At 37.5% G+C, this 24,099-nt stretch overlaps 2 protein-coding genes across 5 annotated transcripts in view; both read left to right on the top strand.

The window, feature by feature from the left end:
- The window catches only part of magi3a (membrane associated guanylate kinase, WW and PDZ domain containing 3a), a 138,500-nt gene extending 125,960 nt beyond the window's left edge, over positions 1-12,540 (top strand). The window contains exons 13-22 of one of the 4 annotated variants that reach the window (XM_084098570.1): positions 100-194; positions 283-475; positions 1,718-1,924; positions 2,921-3,106; positions 3,306-3,402; positions 3,928-4,033; positions 4,523-4,660; positions 5,481-5,619; positions 7,168-7,263; positions 10,258-10,373. In XM_084098570.1, coding sequence (XP_083954696.1) covers positions 100-194; positions 283-475; positions 1,718-1,924; positions 2,921-3,106; positions 3,306-3,402; positions 3,928-4,033; positions 4,523-4,660; positions 5,481-5,619; positions 7,168-7,223 — 1,217 coding nt within the window. In that variant the 3' untranslated portion in view covers positions 7,224-7,263; positions 10,258-10,373. Of the gene's footprint in view, positions 1-99; positions 195-282; positions 476-1,717; positions 1,925-2,920; positions 3,107-3,305; positions 3,403-3,927; positions 4,034-4,522; positions 4,661-5,480; positions 5,620-7,167; positions 7,264-10,257 lie in introns of all 4 variants that reach the window. The other 3 variants (XM_084098571.1, XM_084098568.1, XM_084098569.1) reach the window with 3 other exon arrangements.
- Positions 12,541-12,839: 299 nt separating this feature from the next.
- rsbn1 (round spermatid basic protein 1) overlaps positions 12,840-24,099 on the top strand; it is a 15,419-nt gene continuing 4,159 nt past the window's right edge. The window contains exons 1-6 of the mRNA XM_084098578.1: positions 12,840-14,287; positions 15,027-15,655; positions 16,538-16,675; positions 17,854-17,996; positions 18,084-18,251; positions 18,362-18,470. Coding sequence (XP_083954704.1) covers positions 13,705-14,287; positions 15,027-15,655; positions 16,538-16,675; positions 17,854-17,996; positions 18,084-18,251; positions 18,362-18,470 — 1,770 coding nt within the window. The 5' untranslated portion in view covers positions 12,840-13,704. The remainder of the gene's footprint in view (positions 14,288-15,026; positions 15,656-16,537; positions 16,676-17,853; positions 17,997-18,083; positions 18,252-18,361; positions 18,471-24,099) is intronic.

The following is a 24,099-nucleotide window of genomic DNA, read 5'->3' as shown; positions in this document are numbered from 1 at the left end:
TGACATTTGTGATCTGGTTGTGGTCATGTGAGACAGAATTGTTGTTTACACCACAATATTTATGTCTGACAGCTAATTTTGCTGTTTGTTTTTTTTCAGCCTCCAACACTAAAGAGCTGGACGTGTTTATCAAGAGGAACCAGGAGACTGGATTTGGGTTCAGAGTGCTGGGTGGAGAAGGACCGGAACAGCCAGTGAGCGTTGACATGCTTCACAGTGATTCGTCACTATATTGTCACAACAGAAAATGATGTGACCTTTAACCACACCATCTCTCTTTAGGTGTACATTGGTGCCATCGTTCCTCTGGGTGCCGCAGAGAAGGATGGGCGTCTGCGGGCTGGAGATGAGCTCATCTGTATTGACGGCGTTCCCGTCAAAGGCAAATCTCACAAACAAGTTCTGGAGCTCATGACCAACGCTGCCCGCAACGGGCAGGTGATGTTGACCGTGCGCAGAAAGCTCACCCATCCAGGTTTGCACCCCCCTATATGATCAGTGCATGCCTGCGTTTATTTCCTGACTGCTGTAGACGTCCTCCAGAGGTTTCAGTGATACCCAGCACTCATGTCTGGAACACGATACACTCCCTGTGAGGAATTAGCGTTTCGCTCCATTAGTTCTGAGTGAAAGGCCGAGTTGGGCTATAAAATAATAACCACAAAATCAAAATTTATTGACCAGTGTTTTCAGTCAAATCAGAGGACTCTTTATGTGCTGCAAACAGAACAATACTCAGAAGCACTGAACAACACACACTGGGTAATTTGGGAAAAAAATTATTATAAGTCAATTATAAAGTCATTATGAAATTTGGCTTTATGCCTCATGGCAGTTTTTTTCAACACTTTCATAAATGTTCTTTTTCAGTTTTGTTAAATCACACAGGGATTTTGTTAGTTTGTTTTACTTCATGTTGAGCATTGTAAGAGGTTTTTTTTGTGTGCCTATAGTTCCTTCACAAATCATCGAGGCCAGATGGCATCAACTCAGTTTTGCAGAATGGATGTAAATTACAAATTGTGTTGAGCAGGACTGAGTGTACAATGTTATTAGTTGCTTAGCCTTAGAGAATAATCAAATTACCCAAAATCATTTATAAACAATTCAAGAGGTTGAAGAAAAACACCAGTAATTATCATTAGAAAAGCTTAATCTGGCTTTGGCGAGTATTTAAAAGAGAATTACTCACCAGCGACCATTTACTTTATATAACTGTAAAAATGATCAGTACAACATCATTGTTGGCTAAATTTATACATGGTACAGTACCAGTGTTGTTATTGTTAATTATACCATGGTCTGGGTGAATACTCGATTCTGATTGGCTGCAGGGTGTCCATTAAAAAGTGATAGAGGACACCTAGTAAATAAACCGTCAGGCATAACCAGGGAAACCAAGTTATTGTTTGTAAAAACTTTGTGATTTCGATTATAAAACGAATTAAAATATAAACTAATGTTTTAAAAATGTGTTATTTGGCAAGTGACCATGGTATAAGCGGGTTAATGTCCGACGAGGTGTCCATTGTCAGGTATGAATGGACTTCGGCGGAGGCGCGTCGGACGGTTCACGCCTCGCCGTCGTCCATTAATACCTGACAATGGACACCTCGTCGGGCATTAACCCTTACATAAAGCAATACAAAAATGACTTTAAATGTGTCTGAAATCAAATCTTTGTACATTTAAACACTGAATATTGTATGTGCTTTAGCAGACAGAGAGGATGATGATGGAGGACAACCTCAGGCTCCACAAGCTCCACAAGCTCCAGCGCTGGTCAACGGCTCACCCAAACCCCCTCACATCGAGGTGTCCGGCCACGGCCACCCTCAGCCCTACGAAGTCACTCTTCAGCGCAAGGACAACGAGGGCTTCGGATTTGTCATCCTCACCTCTAAAAACAAGCCTCCGCCTGGAGGTTAGAAATGACTTTCAAAGCTGTTCTCCATTAGTCTCTCCTTCTCACCCCACCCCATTTCATGAGCCTTTTGCTTCTTTGCTGTCAGCTTCAAATGTGCAACTACAGACTCATAACATTGTTGAAAATGTGGCTGAAATCTACATTATGTCTTTCATCCAGTCGCTTGAAGGTGTGATATGCTGTACAATGCAATTACAATAATAAAATCAAAGCTAGCTTATCTATGAAGTATAACAGTAATAAACCCAGAGCTTATTCAGATCTAATGGCTTATTACTATTAGCTCTGAATAAGGGAAAACGCTGTGAACATTTGTAGGATGAAGTTATGCTGCAAGGTTGAAAATTATGGGTGAAATATTAGTACAATTTGAAATAAATCTTTTCAAAAAAATTTCTGTGATGTCAAAGCTGAATTTTCAGTGTCACATGATCCTTCAGAAATCATTCTAATATGATCTGATTTGCTGCTCAAGAGACATTCTTTATTATTATTATTATTATCAACGCTGAATACGTTTGAGCTGATTCATATTTTTGTGGAAACCGCGATACATTTCTTTTCAGGATTCTTTGAATAGAAAGTTCAAAAGAACCACATTTATTTGAACTAGAAATCTTTTGTAACATTTTAAATGCCTTTTTAAATGCCCTGTCACTTCTGATCATTTTAAAGCGTCCTTGCTGAATAAAAGTAGTGATTTCTTGCAATAAAGATCGTACTGACCCCAAACTTTTAAATGGTAAAGTATTTGAACATTGAAAAATTGCATTATATATACACTGGCATGGTCATTTCATAGTATATCTATATTCTATTCTATATTCATAGTATTTCTCCTGATCATGTGACGGCATAATCAGACTGCTATTTCTGGAGTTATTGAAAGCGCTTCTCAGTGGTTTATAACCATCTCAGATCTTGTTGTACTTGTAGTCTGCCAGTATGTCTAAGATGAGTAAATGAAATAACCATTGATCCCTCTGTCCCCAGTTATCCCTCATAAGATTGGCCGCATCATAGACGGCAGTCCCACAGACCGCTGCGGTCGGCTAAAAGTGGGCGACCGCATCTCTGCTGTGAATGGCCAGTCCATTGTTGAGCTGTCACACAATGACATTGTGCAGCTCATCAAAGAAGCTGGAAACACTGTTGCCCTCACCGTCGTGCCTGAGGAGGGTGAGCTTTTGTGAAAATATATTTATTTTTGAAAACAGTGAGCTAGTAGAAGGAAACTATAGATTGCATATTTATTTTTTTCTGTAACAGAAAGTTGTTGAAGCATTTGACTTTGAAGTTTGAAACTGAAACTTGGGATGGAGTTGTGTGTGTGTATATGTGTTTTTCTGCCACACTGATAATCCTATTTATTTTTCAGAACACAGCGGACCTCCGTCAGGCACTAGTTCAGCCAAGCAGAGCCCAGCCTCTCAGCACAGAGCCGTGGGACAGCAGCCTGCCAACCGAGATGACAGGTACAAGCTCCATCCCGAAGGACATTTCACTCATAACACAATCATTACAGTCAACACACAAACCTTTTAGTCTACAGTTCGATTTTAAAGTTCCTACCCACCCCATTTATATCCTTCCATTTACAATGACTTCTTTCCATTTCTCTTCTGTCAAGAACGCTCACTACCTCTCTTTTCATTTCAAGCCCAAGCACATGGTCCAGGTCATCCTTTTCAGCAAAGAAATTGAGTAGTCTTGTTGTGAACTCGCTCCACAGTCAAGGCTCAGATAAAATGGGCAGCCACTGTTGAAGCTTTTACCCACACTTAAGACCGACAAAAGAATGTAATGAGCTCGGCAGACCATTGACGTCTGGAACAGAGACCCTCAGCCTCTTTGTAGGAATTACAATTTTGCTGCACATTCTCATGAACAAAAACTCTATTAGCCGTGAATAACATGACGTTGGATGAACGGAGATGCTTTTATTTTGCTCACCAGTTCATGTAATGGCCTAAAGCAGCCTTTAATTGTGTGTCATATAGGAATGGCATCGAGACGGAGGAGAGGAAAGACACCATGGCCCGAGCTGAGTACAAATCCCTGCCTCGGGGTGAGACGGGTACTATCATCACCTCAGGACCAAAGCAGGTGAGGTTTAAATGAGACGGCTGCAGTGCTCGGAGTAATAATTCCTGTTAGGCTCGCGGTAATAGAGTTTAACGATTATTATGCAACCGATGTAAGTACTTAATTTTTATGCAGCCCATGTTTTATGAAGATTAAATTACATTTAAAACTTTGAGATGGAAGCATTTGTCACCTCAAGCTTTCTCACTATAGGCTACAGTAACTTTATGAGCAATGAAATGGAGGAAATGTTTGTAAAATAAGTCATATATAATGATAAAGACTGAGCTGAGATATGCAAATCAAGTGTAATTTCTCATTAGCGCTGACAGGTGTGGAAGACTAGTTTGCTTTTTCACTCAGAACAGAATGTTTTTGATGAAAGCAAGAAATGTGTGATATTATATTTGCATAGTTTAGTGACTTGACACTGCAGTTATATGTAATGTGAACAGACTTGAAGTTAAATTTAGATTGCTTATTTTGATATGCCAAAACATTGCTTTTCAGGGCTGTTATCCCGTGGAGTTAGAGAGAGGACAGAGAGGTTTTGGCTTTAGTCTGCGAGGAGGGAAGGAATATAACATGGGCCTCTTCATCCTCAGACTAGCTGAGGACGGTCCCGCACTGAAAGATAGCAGGATACACGTGAGTTCTAACAACCATATCAGATTCTTACATTAATACATGAAAAATCCTACAGTGATTGCACAATGTTTTACATATTTGTATCAAATAGAATAATACACTACTGTTCAAAAGTTTGGGGTCATTTAAATGTTTGTGAATATTATACTCACTAAGGTTGCATTTATTTATGCATATAAATAAATCATATTAATTTAAATATTTATCAATTTAAAATAATTTTTTTCAATTGTAATCCATTTTAAAATTAACTTATTCTTTTAATTTATTTTAATTTATTCCTGTGATGTCCAAGCTGAATTTTCAGTCTTCAGTGTCACATGATCCTTTGAAAAATTATTTGAATATGCTGATTTGGTGCTCAAGAAACATTTATTATTACAGTCAATGCTACAGTTAGTTGTGGAAACCATGATGTATTTTTTTAGGATTATTGTGATGAATAAAAGGTTCAGATCAACAGCATTTATTTGAAATAGAAATGTTTTTAATACAACATTATAATAAATGTAATAAAAATAAAATGTATGTAGTAAAAGTTTAAATTTCTTTTAAAAAATCTTACTGACACTTTTAAATGGTAGTGTAAAAAATATAAAAATATATCATTTTTTTTATTATTATTATTTTAACAGTACAATTACATTAAAATACAAATAAAATACAAATATTATTGTTAATATTTTCTAACATAAAACATTATTATATTATATGATGTTATATTATATTATATTATATTATATTATATATTGTTACATCTAAGAAAATCAGTGGTGGTTGTTGAAATGACAGAATACTCTGTGTGTGTGTGACCTCACAGGTGGGAGATCAGATCGTGGAGATCAACGGTGAACCCACGCAGGGCATTACACACACACGGGCCATCGAGCTCATCCAGGCCGGGGGCAATAAAGTGCTGCTGCTTTTGAGGCCCGGACTGGGCCTGGTGCCTGATCATAGTGAGTCTATTTAATACCTGACCTTTCACAGATAATCACTCAAACAATACAGGTCTTACTGCCAAAGAAAAGAAAAAAACACCGACATAGCTGAGAGATGTTCTCCGTAACAAACCGCCTCTTTAAGTTTGTTCAGAAGTGCTAATTTGAATTCCATCCGCTTCATGAACCGAGAAAAATCAGTTCTCTGAAGCCTGCCTTCGCCTCTGAGAAACAAATCATTTCTGAAGATGGGTTTGTTTTCTGCTGCTGTTTCAAAAGCCATTGAAAATGTATTTTGACGGTTACCTTTTCTCAACATAGTGTTTTCTAAAGCTACTTCATTCTACATCAGTACTCTTGTTCAAAACATTATCATGAAAATGGACTCATATAGAGTAAAACAAAAGTGGATTTATTGAAATATTAAAATCATCATCACACTTACCTTTATATTGTCTAAACATTGCATGCATATTGATCAACAACAGAATTAAAGCTGCAGTCCGTAACTTTTTTGGGTTAAAAATTATCCAAAATAAATTTTTGAGCAAGTACATAACCAGCCAGTGTTCAAAACGATCTGCTTGCCGTAGCTCGATTCTAAACGGTAAGCTTGTAATAATGTTTTTAATTCCAGTGGTACTGGTGGATTTCTGTGGCAAATTTGAGCATGTCTTTGCGTCATTACGTCACATCTGTACACATAAAGAAGGAGTCTCAGCTAGTAGGCTATGAGTGTGAGGATGTTGGAGGTGGAGATTTACTGCCTTTTCTCACAGCACTTGATATAATTAAACTTATCAATTTGATGGCAGATCCATCCAACCTGTGACAACTGGAGATTCACCCATTGTAAAATGCAAAAGACTTCGGAGTGGCTACAGAAAAAAAGAGACTGCAACCGGGCCCAATGCGAAAACAAGGATATTATCTGAAGGGCATTAAATGTAGTCACGCAATGCTGATGTTGTTAACAGAAACAATTTGAGAACAAAGTATAATTTGCACGGTTTGATGTGATATGATAAGCGATCATTAGATTTAATCAGCGCAATTTACTGTAATGCTTTTTTCCCCTTAGTTGGTCAGAACAAAAGTGGATGTTACTTACTTGTTCAGGTTACATTTTCCGGTGAAAATCTTTGTTGGTCATACTTCCAAAAAGTAGAATCTGTGATTCCGAATGACAGGATCCACACCGGTGCGGTGACTGACAGCCGCACATTCTCCTCAAAACATTGGATTCATCCGCGCTGTGCCATGCCGAGGCACAACCCACATAAAGTTGATAATTCGATTTCGAACAGAGATGGCGGCAAAGAGGAAAAACTACAGACTGCAGCTTTAAGTACACAATTTGTACTCCATAATCAGTGAACGAGGCCCATTGAGTGATTTGGGGGTCATATGCATGTTATGCCAGATCTTCCTATCTTCACGCATTGCATCTCTCAAATGCTGTCACTCTTGCTTCCTGTCTCTATTTCTGCTCATTTCTTTCTCTCTGTCTGGGCACTGTTCTATGCACCCTTCTCTCTCTTCTCTCTCTCTCTGTTCCTTGTTTAGGTCTGAACTCTTCCTCCTCCACACTGTGCTTCCACATGAAACCAGAGCTTCACTAAAGGCTTCTCTGCTTTTCTTGGTCTGTCCCTTATAACTTTGGTAAACTTTGCATTCCTCCTCTATGCCTATTCAGTGTATGTGCAGTTCTACTTTTCTTTTCTTTTCCTTTGCCTTGGTATGAACATTTTGCTTTTGAAAGTCACTAAATGAAAAAAGGAATTGTCAGTGATCACAACTCTACTGAGATATTAGTTTTCGAGATCATTTATTGCTATATATATGTAGTGATAATTGGCCATTTGTCATCATCTATTCTTGAATTTTTGTTCACGTTTTTAACATAAATTTAGCTTTCTATTCAATGCAGCTTTACATAAGAATGGTTAATAAAGGATTTACAATACAACTTTTTTATATTAATCTGTCACAGCCCTTCTATTTGTAAGGTGTCACTTGGCACATCATAATTTAAGCAAAACTGAAGTCTTTCCAAGAACCCCCTAGTGCAGGGGTGGGCAAACTTTTTGGCTCAAGGGCCACACTGGGTTTTAAAATTTGACAGAGGGCCGGCCCAGTAGCAGATTATGAAACACGATCTCATGAAAGTGCGTATCTATACCACGAATTTTATTTCTCGTGCCATTTATACGCCAAAAATGTTTTTTTGCGTGCATATGCTACGCACTGTAAACCCCTTGGTTAGGATTAGGGGTGCGGAGTGCGTGCCTATTACACGCCATAAAGTGCGTATCATATGCACGCGAAAACTGCGTATCATAAGCACTACAAATACAATTCGTGGTTATTCGCACTTTCATGAGATCGGGCTGAGCACACATTCACGTTGTGTCAACATCTGCGGGAAATTCAACAACTGAGAGACGATTGACATTCTGACAATACATTTTTATGCTAGATATCCCCCATTTAGCATGTTATGTTTTGAGGTTAATTTTTAATTAGTCAGATGTTAGATAATTATAGCCTATACTTTTTAAATATTGTTTATCCTTATTATTATTTAATGGGCCTAACAGTAAATTAGAAACAAAACACCTGCAAGTGTACACTTAGAAGAGTAAAAATGACAGAAGGTTACGTTAATTCAACTTTATTAAAACTGCATATGGCAATCAATTTGCACTTCCAAAAGTCATACATTTGTGGAAAGAAACGAAATAAACGAATATACAAATTTATTTTAAGAATAATAAAATAAAACATAAAAAGCAAAGGCAGATCAGAACATTTAATGAACAAAACCGGGTTCTGTACATGGCACACAGGGGAGCGTAGTCGAAAGCCGGGTGATAAAGGAAAAACTAAACAGGTGTGTAAGCGGTTACCAAACTTTTTTTTCTTTTTCTGTGAGTTTCCAAAAAAGGAAAAAACATTAACGTGCAACAATGCGCTTAAGTCGCTGTCTGTTTGGTTTCCATGGTGACGCGTCATTGCTTGTTACGTGACACACCGCAGCCACAACAGCGCTGAATGAATGATGATCTGCTTTCATGTCATTTTTCCTTTTTTACATTTGTTAGCTATGGCATGAAATATCTGATATTCCGATTGTCAAATATATGCAACGCAATATATAACGCAAAGTATTGCAAGAAAAATGCAAAATGAATGCGATCTTAAGACAATTTTTTAAATACTCGACGGGCCGGATTAAACAGCCTAGTGTATGCAAGCCCTTAGCAATGAGTACTGCTCTGGAATGATGCATCCTGGGTCAATTTTAGAGACCAGACAGTTAAATGGCAAAGAAATTGAAACCCATGTCAGGAGCCACCAGCTTGGTTTAATTTCTGGCTCTTGTTACCTCACGTCTGGCGGCGTGACATTTTATCTTGAGAGAAAATTGCAACGTCTTCCATGACTGACTCGTTCTCATAGCTGGTCTCAACTGCTTGATATGTGTCACTGTATCTGGAGGCCAAAAGCCACTGAAGACTGGAAATGTTGACACTTTAATTGAGAATGTCTCTGCTGGAATGCATTTCAGAAGATAGGTTAATTATGTTCAGTCTATCAGTTGTATTCTGCAGATTTACAAAATCCAATTCGCAAAGTTTAAAAGTGCGCTCCGTCATTTTTCCCTCATTAAAAAAGTTTTACAAAAAGAAATGAAGAGAACCTTTGAAAAATACATTTAAAATCTTGTACATTCGCTCCAGTCATGCTGTATCAGTAGCCTAATAAGTTGTTTTATATTTGAGGAGGACTGCCATATTGAGATCACATGACCAGTTAAATATGAATCACTTTATCTGTGTATCATCCCTGTTATTAGACACTTCCTTTTGTGGACTAAATTAAGGGGAATCAGAATCTGCAAACTTGTTTTTGCGTAATGCTGCACCCACACCACTAGGTTTCAACGCAACGCAACAAATAGAAAATACACCTTCTTTTTTTTTTACACCGTGCCTTCTTTTTTCTTTTCTTTTTTTTTTACAAAATATAAGAAACTGAATATGAGGTTGATTTAAAAAAGGTTTAGCAGGAATTGCAGACAAAAGAATAAGCTAAAAAATAAATACATACGTTCAAAAGTTTGTATTCAAAAATATGTTTTTTAATGAAGTTCCTATGCTTTTATAACACTGCAAAATACAGTAAAAACAGTGTGAAATATTATTACAATATAAATTGTTTTCTATTTTAATACATTTTAAAATGAATTTATCCTGTGATGCAAAGCTGAATTTTTAGCACCATTACTCCAGTCTTCAGTGTCACATGATCCTTCCGAAATGAGTCTAATTTTCTGATTTGGTATTAAAACATTTCTTATAACTAAACTATCAATGTTGAATCATTTTACAGGATTCTTAGATCAATAGAAAGTTTAAAAGAACAGTATTTATTTAAAAGATAAATCTTTTGTAGCATTATTAATGCCTTACTGTCACTTTTGATCAACGTAATGCATCCAGCATCCTTGCTAAATAAAAGTAGTAATTTCTTTCAAAACAATATCTTACTGACTGCTTTCTCTGGAACTGTGGACTGTAAGGCGAGAGGAAAGGGGGAATCTTTTTTCTGTTTAAAATAGATTGTAATTTTCATGTTTTGTATTTGTTTCAGACATTAAGGATATGATGACAGGTCCATCTGCAAACTCTCCAAGATATTCTGCATCCAGTGAGGCATCGACACCAGCATCTCCATCCCTCATCTCTCGCTCCCCTGAGGTCAATCCCGAGGAGCTCCTCCTCCTCGACCCGATGGCCGCTTCTCACGGGCAACTTTACCAACATTACAGAGACGCCAAACAACAAACTAGAAAGAGTGACCCAAGCATGCCTCATGACAACAATGACAATTTTACAATTCCCCGAAGACTGGATGGAAAAGAGCGCTCACGCAGCCCAAAAAAGACTCTATACATGGACAACAGGAACGAACCTAGTGAACGGGAACCTCGATCCACTAGCCCCAGGAAGACCAAGATGGAGAGCGTTGGGATCAGACAGGAAGTGCCTCAAAAGGCCACTGATGGATTGAAGCCTACCTCTGGAAGGAGACACAAAGACGAAGACGCTATGCACAAGCAGGACAGGGAAACAGGAGAGACCAGACCTGGTGTCTCAAGAGGTGGCAGTGACAAACACCAGAGAGACAAGACAGCAGAACCTCAGCGGGCTCCCGTACAGGCTCAGAAAGAGCCCGAGAGCGGAACCCTCAACCGAAAGGACCATAGAGGACGAGACCGGCCTCGAGGGGAAGAGGAAGACAGGAGTGCCCCTCTAGAGGCTCCCCACGATGGGAACCCTACCACCAAGAAAGCCCCTATAACCCCAGGCCCCTGGAAGGTCCCCAGCTCCGCAAGGATTCCGCCTCCGGTGCACGGAGTCTAATGAGTTTGGGAGCAGTTATCGATGCGAATCACTGTGTATTATTATTTTTTTGTATGACTATCACCATCTACACTGATAACGTGCAGCGTTCGCTTGTGTCCACCAATAATAAGAGCGTCAATTTTTGTGTGCCAATCAGACTGCAGCTAGACTCGTCCATGTCTCCTTGCTCCTGTGATGATAACATGAAGGATGCTTTTCTGTGAAGGTTTAAAAAAAAAAAAAACAGTGTCTTTGTTATGTATTAATTCTCCATCTTTGATTTGCCGCATGTCCTTACAACGACTTCCAATGATGCAACTGTCCTCAAGATCCAAGTGACTTTGTGTAGGCTTTGCATTAATCAGCTTTGCTGTGAATTTTTGACATATCCATCTTTAAAAGACCAGAAACTTGTGGTTAAGTATATTGTTTACTACCTGTGTGTTCATGAAGATGCATATGTAATTTATTGAAATGAATATGATGATATACAGTACACATATACATGTATAGAGGTATAGGTATTTGTATCCATTCTGAGCCAGGTCACTTATTAGTGTTCCAGCTTGCCGAAACTACTTTCAGCCTCCTAACAAACATATTTTTTCACAGTGCTATAGATTTTACAGTTTATCTCGGTTGAGCATTTGAAAGGTGTGTACATTTGGAAGCAAATGTTTGCTCGTATCATTAGAAGGTGAAGCAGAACTGGGAAATTCAGATATATTTTTGCATACTATCCAATCTAACATATATTTTTTCTTATACTTTTTGCACATTTCACTCGATCAAATGATTTGTACTGCATTGTTATCCCAATATTGGGACTTCCTATTCATTTAAAGTGTCTTTGCGCATCTGTATCTTTCAGATCGTCCTTTTAAATGTCAAGATGCTGTCTTATATCCAAGGGAAATGTAGCGCAGAATTATGTATCAAACATGGTGGATGTTATTCATCAAGCAATTGGCACAAAGATTCAAATGTACTCAAGATGTAACATTAATGCTGTCCAATATCTTTTTTCATAACAGTATTTTTGAAATACCATAAAAATCGATTGTTCTATATGGGCAGAGCAGACAACAGTCAAACATTACATATGCTACAGTGACTGAGTGCTTCTATGTTTTGTCATGATGAAAAATGTGAATACTTTCTAAATATGGTTTATGATTGCTTCTTGATCATTAATCTCAACCCTTTTGTAGCTTGTTTCTCTAGTGCATCTCATCTCATGAGGTTGTATGTATGATACTGTGGCCTTGCATTGCTTTACCTTACACAAAAAAGCCTTGTGGTCTCTACATTGTGGTAGTTGTAAATGTTTTTAAAAATACAATGTACAGCACCTGTATAAAACTCGCCTTCGTGAGGGGAAAACAAGGAAAAAAATCTATAAATCGCTCCATTATTTTTTTAAGTAATTGAGAGTATGAGCATATAAATAGAGAGAGTGGTCAAATAAATTAATCTGGTCATGACCTTCTGTTCATGCACTGATGAATAAAGATTTACTGAAAACATTTATTTTTTATGCCTCTTGTGATCCATTAAGTGTCTGATTTCCTACATTATGAAATATGAAAGTGGAGTGAAAGTGCGCATTTGATTGCATTGCATTTAAGGGGGTGTTCACACAAAAGCAAAAGTGATGTAAAGTCCAATTCAACATCCATGAACAGGTTCTTTTGAACAATTCATATCAAAGAACCAATTCAAGACCGATTCAGTGATTCCTTTTTCTTGTAATCACGTGGTCCCATCCCAGCATACTGATGCTGTTACATTTCATTTTTTTTTTTTTCTCATTTGTTTATTGCCGTTTGTATTCAAGTCTGTAGTCTGTAGCAGCCATGATTAAACTTACAAAAAAAATTGTTTTGCTTTTACATTTAAATGCTAAAATTATATGTAAAGCTTTATAGATTTTAAAGCTGTATTTATTCAAACCAATTCTGTGTTGATAAAACAAGTCCTACAATCAAACCAAACATTTCCATTATTTTTTGAAAGTTTATTTACGATTTCTTCACTGCACCAGTCAAATTCTCCATGGCATTTATTCAAAACCCTCTTGCCATCGCTTCTCGTTTTAACGAGTCAGTGAATTGTTGACTCAAAAGCATCATAAACCGATTCGTAATCGAATCGTTCAGACCACAGACTGGTTCAGACCACCAGGTTCTTTACAGAGGTTCAACGGATTCCGTGAAAAGATCCGAGTCGCAAGAACGATTCGTTCATCGACATTTTTGATGACACTCAGACAGGCAGATGCGACGCACTCTTGTTGTAAACATAGATCAACCAAAAATAGCGCAAATGACAGGCAAGAAAGCGTCCCACGTAGACGCCCACTGAAGAAATCCGACACCGCGCAACTATGACCTGGATGTCGTGTGTTGTTCTTTAGTTGGTTTTGAGCCTAGCGTAGACAGAGCGCTTAGAAATATAAATATCTCAACGAAACGGAACCGCCCAACAACCAACCCCTGAACCTGCTACAGCATTACGTCAGCCACTGGACGAGGCGCGTGCAGAAGCGCACGCATCCCTTCAACCGTGGCAGTACAGAAACATCACTACCCACAAAGCTATAGGTTGAGCGCATGCGCGTTCTGAGCGGGAAAACTACAAACGCATTAGCTCCGATTGGCTACTGACAAAAGAACTACAGCTCCCAGTAGACATGCGCAAAAAGTCCCTTTTAAAGCCTTTTAAATTTACGTGCAAAATGGCTGCACAGGTCGATCTGCTACGCGTCAAAGTAGAGGAGAAGAGCAGGGACAGCTTTGACAAAGCCACCAAAGAGAAGAAAAAGAAGAAAAAACGAGAATGTTCGCCGTCCGATGACAAGCGCGAGAGATCGGAGAAGGAAGCGAAGAAAATAAAGCTACATCACCACCAACAGAATCACCAACATGCCCAACAACGAGCGCATCCACCGCACCAACAACAGAACAGCCAAGCGCGCAACTTCAGCAAAGAGCAGGCACCTGTGCAACACCGCCATCCCCTCCATCATCAGCTCAACAGCACCAAGAAAGAATTACCTCCGGGCTGGCCGCCGCGCAAAGTGACACCAGCAGCCCACGTCCCGCAGAAGACGGTCCTGCCGCCTTCCCCGCTGTTCACTTTCACGCCGCTCAAAGTAGCGAAGGCCAAGCCCCTCAACAACAAGCCCAAACACATTGAGAAGGACGTGAAACTTAAGCCCAAGAAGGAAAACGCCGAGGCGAACGTTAAAGTGGAGGAATGCAAGAAGAAGAAAGGTAACTTTAATAGCGTTTGCACGTAAGCCAAACGATTTAACATTTCTGGCTGGCTTCCAACTTGAGAAGTGAGCGGAGAAAGTGCCGTTAGCCTCAGCTGCTAACCCATGCGCGCGCACGCCCCCATTCACATAAATATTATCGAGGAAGAAAGTTTTCACTGCTGTGAAAGTACATTTTAATGAAACGTATAACTTATTATCATTTTCTCTGCTTCGTATCAGAGGCGTTCTCATTACATCTGTCTTGTTTACTAAACTCGCTGTTACTACACTAAACTGTAATTTTTACATGCATAAATAACGTGGTACTATTATAGCTTTTTTTATAAGCACGATACCATATTAATACCAGAGTTTTTGGACACAATACAATGATATGCTTTGAAGCATTTTGCAGTATCATGTATGTATATGGTAACCATTCTGTACTACATTACAGTACCATAATATTACCGTATGTTGTCATGATTGTACCATGTTACCGCCAAACTAAGTTACTTTTTAAAATAATTGATATTAGTTGGTTAATAACAACAGCTGTAGTGGTTATGGTATTGTACCTGAAACTATGGTCCCCAAATGCCCAGAATTGTGTTGAATTTGGATCACCCCACAAATTATCTAAAAAGTGTTCAAGGAGAGAGTTTTTTTTCTTCATGTTTGCAAGATAAAGTCCTAGAAGCTATGTACAATTGATATTTATCTGATGTTCTTGTCATTTCTGTTGATCTTTTCAGAGCCCCATAGTGAGAATGGCAAAACCCAGACCCTGGAGGAATACCTCCTAAAGAAAAAGAAAAAGAAGAAGCGTCATCGTGAAGATGAGCGTGGCAAGAAGTTACGCGTGCACAACAAAGAGGTGCAGACGGTGTGTGCAGGATTGACAGGAGATGCTCCACCTCTTTCTGAAGACCCTGTCTTACATGCGTACATCAAAGATGAAAAGCCGTGTCCGGGCTTAGATGAGTACCACACCCCCAAAGGTGGGAAGAAGCTGTTCCTCTCGCACCAAGACCACTTCATCCGCAGCTCGTGGCTTCAGACCAACTCCTCCTTCAGCAGACTCATCCATGAGGAAAAGCAGCCCAATGGAGGGGCGTCTGTACTACATGCTTATGCAGATGAACTGTCCTTACTGCAGCCTGAAGACACTGAAAGATTTACTCAGGAGTTCCTGGAACTCGCCTTTGCTGAACACCCTAAAGGAGCTGCGCGCTATGCACTCGCCGTGGTGCATGGAGCGGCCGCCTACCTGCCCGATTTCTTGGACTACTTTGCCTTCAATTTCCCAAATACGCCTGTCAAGATGGAAATCCTTGGTAAAAAGGACATTGAGACCACCACGATTGCTAGCTTCCACTCCCAGGTAAGGGGACGCTTTGAAACAATCTGTATTGTAAAAAGCGCTATATAAATAAAGGTGACTTGACTTGGCTTTGGCATGCCGTGCTGTTTTTTTTAAGCAGGAATGCATTGATGCCTTGCATGGGTGACTAGAAAATGAAATCTATCAAATCTATTTAACCATTCTTACTTCTAGAGGACTGTTAAAGCAGCTGCAATTTTTATTTACACAAGTCAGGTGGCTAGAAGGTGTCAGTTCAAAGTACATGAACAGTCTTGAGTTAGTGAAGCAGAGCAAATTTACCCATGGCCAAACTGTTAGGCTGTTTGAGACTAAATAAACTGACATTATCAAATTCATTCTTTCAAGAAGCACAAGAATCACATATTGAAGTTCTGTTCATTTTCTGGTAGTTTTAAACACCATATTACTGTAAATTTTTCCCTATGGCTTGTTCTCACCAAGAATGAAAACTATAATGTTTTAATAATCTTTCTAACTTTATTAGATTAGGGAAGTCCACACCACAGTTATAACGATAACGACATATCATTGGAATCAATTTTTCCAGCTGATGAACGATAAAAACAACTGATCAAAATCCACCTGACTTTAAAGAGCTTGAGCATTTAAAGCAGCTAACGGTATAACTGCAGCGCACCCTTATAATAAACAGAACGTTATCATGCATTGGTGTGGACGCTAATATAAATATAGTTATTGTTATAGTTATCATGCTTGACGTGAACAGTCCTTTAAACTATTTTTTATTATGAAGCTTTGAAAAGACGCACACGCTGAACTTTGCATTAAGGTTCATCTTTACCCATTGCAGCACTAAGATAAAAAGTGTGTGTTACTTAGGATGTTGTTTCCTGGCTCTGAAGTGCTTTTGTGTTGCAGGTGAGCCGAACATATTGCTCTGGGACATATAGAGCTGGTCCCATGAGGCAGATCAGTCTGGTCGGTGCAGTAGATGAGGAGGTGGGCGATTTCTTCCCGGAGTTCTTGGACATGCTTGAGGAGTCTCCGTTTCTTAAGGTTAGAACATAATCTCTCACAAAAGAGTGAGTTTGAAAGTCCTTGTGCTGATGGTGTTCTGTAGTGCAAACGGTGTGTTTCAATTTTCTATTTGCCAGCGGTGTTTCTTACGTTTTTGGATCCAGCTAAATAGTGTTGTCTTCTTGCACAATTATGTAAAGATTTTAGTTGCATCCCTGTACTTTTGAAGATCTTTAAACATCAAAATTGGAGATCTATACACTACTGTTCAAAAATGTGGTGTCTGAAAGTTTTTCTTTTTTCTTTTTAAAAGAAGCCTTGTGCTCAGAAAACTGCATTTGTTTAATTAGAAATGAAGACAATTTTGCAAAATAATATTACAATTTAAAATAACTGTTTTTTTATAAATATAATTTATTCCTGTGATGGCAAAGCTAAAATTTCAGCAGCCATTACCTCAGTTTTCAGTGTCACATGATCCTTCAGAAATCATTGAAACATTTCTTATCAATAAATCAATTGATAAAAGTAACATTATAAATGTATAAATGTCTTTACTAATATCTTTGTAGCCAATTTACTAATCAATTTACCGTAATGCATACTTGATGAATAAAGGTTTAATTTATTGGGGAAAAAACGTACCCCTAACAGTAGTTTTTGTCCAAGAAAACGTCCTATAGGAACTGTTTGGCAGATAGCAATGTATTAGCTAATGACTAATAAATGGTTGATATTAAACTATAATCAATCATTTCAAATGCTACAAGGGAATTTAGACATTATAACATTATATTGTAGAGTATGACAAATTATTTTGAGATTTGCTATTACATTTAACATTTGTTAATAAATAAGTGTTTTTAAAAATGACCTTGAGTATGGCAAAGGCAAATATCTAAATGTACAAAGGAAAATGAGCATGATGTAAAATTAGATATGCAATATCCATACATTTAAAAAAAAAACTCTAATATTAGCCATTAACTGATATATGCATCCCCAAGTATAAATAGTAAGCTGCAAGGCATGGCTGAGATAAGTCTGCTTTGAGATGTTCCACCTCTACATCCTGTTTCAATAGGAAATATGTTAACACGGAAGAGAAAACGGTGTTTGTTTAGTTGTTTCTTGCCATTCATACATTGAGACGGTGGTCAGGGTAAGGCTACAGCATGGTTCTAACTTCATGACTAATGTTTTGTTTGTCTGTGCAGATGACTTTGCCATGGGGAAGCCTGTCCAGCCTGAAGCTTGACTGCAGGTCCCAGAGCGACGATGGTCCCATCATGTGGGTGAGACCTGGAGAGCAGATGGTCCCCACAGCTGATATGCCCAAGTCTCCATTCAAGAGACGAAGGTATGCGCTGTTTAATGCTGTTGATGTTCAACCTCAAAAAAGACTTTCATGGTAGCGCCTTACAAAACGCTTTCTTTTTGGTTGTAGATCAATGAATGAGATCAAGAACCTGCATTACCTCCCGAGAGCCAGTGAACCACGTGAGGTGCTGTTCGAGGATCGGACACGAGCCCATGCGGATCACGTTGGCCAGAGCTTCGACTGGCAGAGTACAGCAGCTGTGGGTGTCCTGAAAGCAGTGCAGTTTGGGGAATGGTGAGTGCAGCCATCTGCCACGCAAAAACATATGCATGTGCTTGTACATGCAGAAAACTGTGTGTAATTAACTATTGATAAAATGACCTTAATGTTCTCCTCTCTCTTAGGAGTGACCGGCCACGGATAACCAAAGATGTGATCTGTTTTCACGCGGAGGACTTCAATGACGTCGTTCAGAGGCTTCAGCTAGACCTGTTTGAGCCACCTGTGTCACAGGTAGGAGCTGTTAAACTGCTAAACAGGACAGACTGTAGTTATGTGTGTTTAGTCATGGCTAACATGGCAAGTTGGGTTGTGTAAGCACAATTTATGAGGGAACATGCAAGTTAGCAAGTTTTTCACTCTTTTCCACCTCGCTTTTAAATCGCTTGCGGTGTGTGTCCACTGGCGCGGAACAGAGCAAGCAAGTGTTTTCTAAAAAAATCTAAACAACGGTGGGTTTTAATGGGTGCCGCGGTGAGCTAGTGATGTAACCGGTATTGCAGCAGAACACCGGTAACACTGGCAACGCGACTATCGCAACAAGCCTAACTGGTACCACCTGCACTTTCTTGCTCTCTCTTATTTACAACTTCAAGTTAACCCGCATAGCAGTGTGTATTTTAATCAAGAAAGTATATAGTCCGTTGTGCTGCATGTTTTAGAGCAAAGTGTGTCACTGTGATCATTTACACACTTGCAGCTTATCATGCAGTGTTTTCAGCTTCTCAGAGCGGCTCAGTTCATAGTAAACGCGGTGAACTCCATCTCTGCATGTGAAGAGAGTTAAACGCGCATTTGGGAATGCAATATGTTTTGGCATGCTTTGTTTTTGGCATAAAATTTATTATTATATTATTTTTCACGATATTTGATTAATTTACAACTTTTTTGTGGATGGGTGATAACATCATTTAACACAGATGTGTAATGACAAGTGTTTGTAAACCTGTTGTCACAGACACTTAAAGGTCTCACTGCAGTGTCCTACCAAAATAAAAGCTTGAGGGTTTAACTCTTACAAGTGAACATATTAAGTCATAAGAATGGTAAATTTACAACTAAAGTCAAATAATGAATATATATTTATAAAATATTAATTTTAATATTAATATTTTACAGTGCATTTGTTTTACAATAGTAATACATTTCTGAAGCCTTGAAAATAATATCATTTTACAATTATATTAATAATACACATTTCACAATTCGATTTCGATTCACAAGCTTGCTATTCGATTCCAATTCGATATTGATTTATTTGGATACATGTCAGGTACAGTACATGTACATTTTCTCAAGGAAAAAAATCTCTCAACTAATGCTGTAAACTATACAGGAAATCAGTTGGTATTGCATTATTATAAAATTGAAGGTTCATTTTTATGCAAACACTTAAATTACACACAAGGACGTTTTTATAATAATAAAGTTATAATACTAACTTTATAATTACATAATTATGTTTCTACTCCAATTTGTTTTTTGAAATATAAACCTTAAATGGTGGCTGTCATAAAAACCTGTCGGATTTATTTAAACGTACATTAAATATTGAAGAACTGTAAAATGGCTCTTCTGAGGTAAATGTAACATTACTTGACGTTGTTTACTAAGCTGATGTCTTTCTGCGTTTGAAACACTGATTGAGCGATTACATGAGACGTGCTACGGATTTCGGTAAGTTGTACAGTATATTTCGACATGCCTTCTGATGTTTATTTCGTGCTGTAACTTGTAGTAAAGCGGAAGAGATGCTCCGTTCTCGTGTGCTTCACGCTGCTGTTTCCTTTGATCTGAGGTGGTCATTTCCACGACACATTGAAGAGGGCCAAAATGGTATTTCATAATAAAATGGACAGAATTTGAAATTCATATCAAAAGTAACAAAGCACATAGCTTAGTGCGATTTATTGGATGGGAGGCGTTACAATGTTCTGTTCGTTCATCGACTGAAAACAGCATAGACTAAAAGATTGATTCTTGGGATTTAAAAATCGATATCGCTTCATAAAAATGAGAATCATACCTGAGGTGACCTGTGAAAAAAAATAAAAAATAGGACTTTCGCGTGCGCACGAGAAACTTTCGGTTTGCGTTATAGCGTCATTAATACAAATGTGGAAATATGGATGATGTATATATCATTTATGTTGTTGTTTGACATGTTTTGAAGTGTATATTTTAGCAAAAATCTCAAGCAAGGTGCTATTAAAGACAAGACTTAGAGGCATATTTTAGTCACAATTCAAATAATTGTATTAACTTTGAATATACTTTGAATAAACTTTGTATTTGTATGTGTATTGATAAAAAATAAACAACAGGCTAATAATCTTCTGCTACTGAGATGAAGGAAACATTTTTTTAAAGAAGTAAAGTTCACAAGATTGCTATTTATCTTGATCAAACTGTTCCGTCATCAGCTCTTCCTCAGTTCCGCACTGCAGAATAAAATAGTCATCCTCTGCTGCAGTTGTACGGATTCTTAACGCATTTATTGCAACTACATTTCATCTTTTTCTCATCAAACAACCAGATTAACGAATGGTTCGACACAACCCGTACCGAGGAGCCTAGACAGGGCTTTCTTCTGTATAGATATACTGTATACAGGGTAAATGACGACTGTTGGCCTACCATGGTCGCCCTCGTCCAGTAAGTTTAAAATAATAATAATAATAATAATAATAATAAATTAAGATATAAATCAATATAATTCGTTGTAAATGAAATATTTTAAACAATAGCTACAAAAAGGTAATAATTGACTGTATAGTCTTAACGTTCATGCATGAACTGTCATTCAGACTTACTGTCTAACAACCAGAAAACAGAGAACATCAGAGATATTAAAATACATACTCTTCTGAGTTTTATGATGTAGGCCTTTTTTTATTAAAATTTATCGGCCTATAATTTATATCTCAAGGATGCGAGCTTGTGCGTGGCGCACTCAGTCATGTTGAGAGGGAAACACGCATTATATTATTAGGCTAGTCTATTCAGAAATAGTGTAAAAGACCTGTAAATAAAATACAACATTAACATTATAAACACTATTAATAACATATAGGCTATGCGTATTTTACTTCCCCATAGCCAAATCCTTAAATGAATGGAATCAGAAAACAACAAGAAAAGAAAAATAAGTAATCACTTATAATAATAATAATAATAATAATAATAAATGCATAGTAGTCTATAAAAATAGCCCATTGTGCCCTTTATTACAAACAACTTTTAGCCTATTTTAAACGCCAAGCCTAAACGAATTTATTTGAATCGAAACTGAAACTATACCGCAAAGTTGGGTTCGCGCATCTTTCGTTCGGTCCAAAGTTTAATACTGAACAGGAATTAATAATCATTTAATAATGAACCGGCTGTGATGTCAAGTTAATGCCAGAAGTGAACCGATGTTGTTAATAGCGCGATTCGCCGGCGCCATCACTTGAATTTGTTCCTCAGTTGGGGAAATAACTTAATACTTTATCGTTTCATACTCTGTCATTCGAAACAGTAAAATGTATATTTTTATTTGTGTACATTCAAAATGACTACAAAATGTCATGCCTTTGAAAAAGAAAGAAAACAACATGATGCGGACGTGTAGAACTTTATCCAAGAGCTGTTGTAAAGCCTATAAACAATCTGTTACAGTAATTTTCTATATCCAAATGTTTCTATATAACTTGACATCACAGCCGGTTCATTATTAGCCTAAATGATTATTAATTCCTGTTCAGTATTAAACTTTGGACCGAACGAAAGATGCGCGAACCCAACTTTGCGGTATAGATTCAGTTTCGATTCAAATAAATTCGTTTAGGCTTGGCGTTTAAAATAGGCTAAAAGTTGTTTGTAATAAAGGGCACAATGGGCTATTTTTATAGACTACTATGCATTTATTACTATTATTATTATTATTATAAGTGATTACTTATTTTTCATTTCTTGTTGTTTTCTGATTCCATTCATTTAAGGATTTGGCTATGGGGAAGTAAAATACGCATAGCCTATATGTTATTAATAGTGTTTATAATGTTAATGTTGTATTTTATTTACAGGTCTTTTACACTATTTCTGAATAGACTAGCCTAATAATATAATGCGTGTTTCCCTCTCAACATGACTGAGTGCGCCACGCACAAGCTCGCATCCTTGAGATATAAATTATAGGCCGATAAATTTTAATAAAAAAAGGCCTACATCATAAAACTCAGAAGAGTATGTATTTTAATATCTCTGATGTTCCTGACCAAGGACCTGATGTTTTCTGGTTGTTAGACAGTAAGTCTGAATGACAGTTCATGCATGAACGTTAAGACTATACAGTCAATTATTACCTTTTTGTAGCTATTGTTTAAAATATTTCATTTACAACGAATTATATTGATTTATATCTTAATTTATTATTATTATTATTATTATTATTTTAAACTTACTGGACGAGGGCGACCATGGTAGGCCAACAGTCGTCATTTACCCTGTATACAGTATATCTATACAGAAGAAAGCCCTGTCTAGGCTCCTCGGTACGGGTTGTGTCGAACCATTCGTTAGTCTGGTTGTTTGATGAGAAAAAGATGAAATGTAGTTGCAATAAATGCGTTAAGAATCCGTACAACTGCAGCAGAGGATGACTATTTTATTCTGCAGTGCGGAACTGAGGAAGAGCTGATGACAGAACAGTTTGATCAAGATAAATAGCAATCTTGTGAACTTTACTTCTTTAAAAAAATGTTTCCTTCATCTCAGTAGCAGAAGATTATTAGCCTGTTGTTTATTTTTTTATCAATACACATACAAATACAAAGTTTATTCAAAGTATATTCAAAGTTAATACAATTATTTGAATTGTGACTAAAATATGCCTCTAAGTCTTGTCTTTAATAGCACCTTGCTTGAGATTTTTGCTAAAATATACACTTCAAAACATGTCAAACAACAACATAAATGATATATACATCATCCATATTTCCACATTTGTATTAATGACGCTATAACGCAAACCGAAAGTTTCTCGTGCGCAAGCGAAAGTCCTCTTTTTTATTTTTTTTCACAGGTCCCCTCAGGGGCTCCGTAGAATCAATTAAAATCTATATTTTTTTTGTTTTGTTTTTACCCAGCCCTAATAATAAAAATATATGGTCCCACTATCAGTCGTATCAGTCCTGAGGACTGCCTTTTTATGCCTCTAATGTTGTGGCAATTTCTCCCCACAATCTTTTTCAAGGTATTGTATTGAACGTAGTATCATGACAGCAGTAGCCTCCACTATATTTTCATCTTTCATATATTTTTCAAGGTTCTGTGCAGAAAGCTTGTTTGATTGTGAAATATTCAATTCTAAAGATGAATGACAGTAGTAAAATATATGTTATTCTATTTTGGTGCTAATGTCAATCAAAAAGTCTCATTTGTCAGCTAAACTAGTCTAAGAACTGCCTAAAATAATCAGTTATCTTTATGTAATATTGCATGATTTGAATTTAATATCAGCACTGCTGTTATTCATCCATAGACTGAAGGCAATTTAGCATATTTTTATAAACGACATTTTGAGTAATTTTGAGTTGAAATTGAATTGAATTAAATTCAAGGCATCTAAAGGGGTTAAGTTTTGATAATCCATTATTTATAATTATTTTAAAGGGGTCATATAAGGCCATTTTTGTACAAGCTAATATGATTCTTTAGGGTCTAAATTAAAAGTTTGTAATATACTTTAATTAAAAATTCTCATTAGTATTGTAAGAAAACACTTATTTTACCTGGTCAAAAACAGCTCTGTTTTCAGCACGCCGTTTAAGTGCATGTGTCTTTAAATGATAATGAGCTTTGCTCACCCCGCCCCTCTGTT

Source organism: Abramis brama (genome assembly GCF_963993115.1).
Source record: "Abramis brama genome assembly, chromosome: 22".
NCBI lineage: Eukaryota > Metazoa > Chordata > Actinopteri > Cypriniformes > Leuciscidae > Abramis > Abramis brama.
The sequence above is the reverse complement of the archived record's forward strand: the minus strand, read 5'-3'. Positions and strand labels throughout refer to the sequence as shown.